General features: G+C 36.6%; 1 protein-coding gene across 1 annotated transcript; it reads left to right on the top strand.

The window, feature by feature from the left end:
- Nucleotides 1-1,159: 1,159 nt before the first annotated feature.
- Nucleotides 1,160-2,539, top strand: LOC104964355 (deoxyhypusine synthase-like). Its single transcript, XM_010793107.1, has 4 exons — nucleotides 1,160-1,267; nucleotides 1,529-1,634; nucleotides 1,717-1,820; nucleotides 2,350-2,539. Exons 1-4 carry the CDS (start codon nucleotides 1,205-1,207, stop codon nucleotides 2,515-2,517), a joined length of 441 nt encoding a protein of 146 aa, XP_010791409.1. The 5' UTR covers nucleotides 1,160-1,204; the 3' UTR covers nucleotides 2,518-2,539.
- Nucleotides 2,540-2,754: the final 215 nt, after the last annotated feature.

Below are 2,754 nucleotides of genomic sequence, written 5' to 3'. Positions count from 1 at the left end.
GTAGACTAAAAGCTTTAGGAATCCAAAGTACAACATATAATAAATACCCTGTATCAAGATTGATGCAAAACAAGTGACATTTGACCTTTTTAGAGAGGTTTAGCAAAATAAACTCCACCTCTGGGGTGATTTGGGTGGAAATGGGCATTTTTGCCGTTTCTCTGGAACCCATTGGTCAATTTTGGTGATTGACATCTCTTTTTAACCGTTAGAGCCAATAGAATCGAAGGGGAATTTCCACATACGCACCAACATTAACCAAAAAAAGTGGGGGCTTTGCGCATGCAGTTTTGCCCAGAGCGAACGTATCTCACGCTCTGACATCTGAAAACGGAAAAGTAGGTTTATTGCTTATGGATTATCAGAAATCATTTCAAAGTAACACAGACATGGATTAACCTTCAGCAGCGTTTTTATCGTTTTAATGCCATTGAAGACAACTTTTGATCAGACAACGACAAAGGTAAGCCATATACCCATTTTTGCTACCTTGCGCCATGTGTTGATGTCTGTTTTTGTTTATAAAGTCGCGAGTTCTTATCATGGAGTGATGATGTAGGTACCGATCGAATTTTTTTCGCTCGTGGCTAATTCAGAGGCTCAGCGTTAGCTTTGTGTTTTTCTTTTGCAAAAAAAAAAAAAACTGATAAAAAAAATGGATCAGTTAGCTGAGTTTCTTCCTGTTACATGGATATAAAACATTCATAGTTTATTAAATATTAAGATGCCCTCAGACGCTGTTTCCTGCAGATGATGCGTTTTTCCGCCTGGGGGCGAGGGGATGGGGTTCAACAGGATTTCCCTTAGGGATCGTCAATAATTCTTTTTTATTATGTGCCTTTTTGTTTCTTCCCTGGTATAATTTATGGTTGTTACATTTTAAATACATGATTTGACTATCTGACTTTACTTTAGCACGCTCCCAAAAACTTATGGTAGATTTATCATTACACCATGAAGCTATCTTTTAAATGTTTTTTTAAATGAGAGGGTGTAAAACTTGAGATCTGGGACGTTTTTGAATCCAGACTGGAATAATGTCAAAGCTGTCATTGCCACAAATTAATGTAAGAATTGAGGGTCAAATGTATTAGTGGAACTGCAGAATTGTTACACCGCTACTAAACGCTGCAGTTGAATTTTATAATTTTGTCTACATTCTTTTTATTTTTTATTTTAGGGGACCCGTTGGACTCCCTCAAAAATGATCCATCGGCTTGGCAAGGAGATCAATAATACTGAATCTGTCTACTACTGGGCGTACAAGGTGAGATGTTTTGTTGGTAAAGGATAAAAAGAAAAAAAAAAAAAAATTCAACTGCCTGAAATTCTGACAGTCCTGAAGAGCATAATAATAAACTTGTTAGCACATTTCCCCAAAAATGTATGAACAATAAATTGTGTATTTTGTTGAGTGAATGGTAATCAAGTTGTGACATGAGTGGACTATAAAACCTCTATGACCGGTTGTTGTGTCAGTACAGGGTTTTTACAGTCAGTAAATATGCTTTGTTATCTTCTGTTTCAGAATAACATTCCTGTGTTCAGTCCGGCACTAACGGACGGCTCTCTGGGTGACATTCTCTACTTCCACTCTTTTAAGAAGCCGGGCTTAATTTTGGACATTGTGGAAGGTAAAAGCAGCTTTTAATGTGTCTAACAGAAAAGGATCATCTCATCTGTTGGACGCTTCATGAGTGTGTATTTTTTTTCTAGATATTCGCAAGATGAACGGCCAGGCAGTGTTTGCCAAAAGGACGGGAATGATCATCCTGGGAGGAGGGCTGGTCAAACATCACATATGCAACGCTAATCTTATGGTAACTAACTTTCATCTTTTTTTATAACCCTAACCAAACTTAAATTCACGGCAACTTTTAAATGCAATGCTGCACAGTAGTTGTCATCATTGGTGAAACGTACAACTGCACAATTTCCTGATACTTACCATTTTGTAGTTTTTATTTATTGAATATATTAAATTAAGTTCCTCTTTGAACTATAACAGTTAATATTTCCATTTTCTCTAAATTATGAATACTCTTACTTTTAATAATTTCAGGGTTTATTACACCTATCTACCTTAAGAGATTCATTTCATTGCACGACTTTTAATGTATTTTTACATCGCAGTATTGATACTTTTACTTCAGTAGAGCAACTTAATATTCCAACCACCACTGCTGGCCATGAAGATATTGTTTAATAAAAATAAAAAACGTTGATAAAGTTAAAACATATATTTGTGCTCTCTAGATTTACACTTGTGGATAATAACCCCTGCTTTAACATGGACATTACAACACCAGTTCCCGTTCTGACCTGCTCTTTCTACCCCCCCCCCTACAGAGAAATGGGGCTGACTATGCTGTGTTTGTGAACACGGGTCAGGAGTTCGATGGCTCTGACTCTGGAGCCAGACCTGACGAGGCTGTGTCCTGGGGCAAGATCAGGATGGATGCCAAACCTGTGAAGGTACCGATATTTAAACCTATGTCAATATACAGTAAGCCTTGACCAGAGCAAGGTTTGTGTCAATATTATGCTCCATATGCTTTCATTTGTTTTTATTTGAGATATCTTGCCTTCTGCTTTACTTCTTCTGTTATTTGATATATTTCCAACATTCAGCTGATATGTTTTTAAAGAATCAAAGCCTTAACAGCAGACATTAATCTTTAGGCTTTTTATATTGAAGAAATTAGTCATATTTTGACATAGTCTTACATTTTATTGCGGGATGTATTTTTTGAA

This window comes from Notothenia coriiceps, unplaced genomic scaffold (assembly GCF_000735185.1).
Source record: "Notothenia coriiceps isolate Sejong01 unplaced genomic scaffold, NC01 NC01_scaffold00037187, whole genome shotgun sequence".
In the NCBI taxonomy this organism is placed as follows: Eukaryota; Metazoa; Chordata; class Actinopteri; order Perciformes; family Nototheniidae; genus Notothenia; species Notothenia coriiceps.
This window is presented reverse-complemented; position numbering and strand designations above follow the sequence as displayed.

Excerpts from the sequence above, each read along its gene's own strand:
- LOC104964355 (XM_010793107.1), top strand. The coding sequence starts at position 1,205 with ATGATCCATCGGCTTGGCAAGGAGATCAATAATACTGAATCTGTCTAC. Across the intron at positions 1,268-1,528 it reads TCTACTACTGGGCGTACAAG|AATAACATTCCTGTGTTCAG; the intron begins GTGAGATGTTTT and ends CTTCTGTTTCAG. Across the intron at positions 1,821-2,349 it reads TATGCAACGCTAATCTTATG|AGAAATGGGGCTGACTATGC; the intron begins GTAACTAACTTT and ends CCCCCCCTACAG.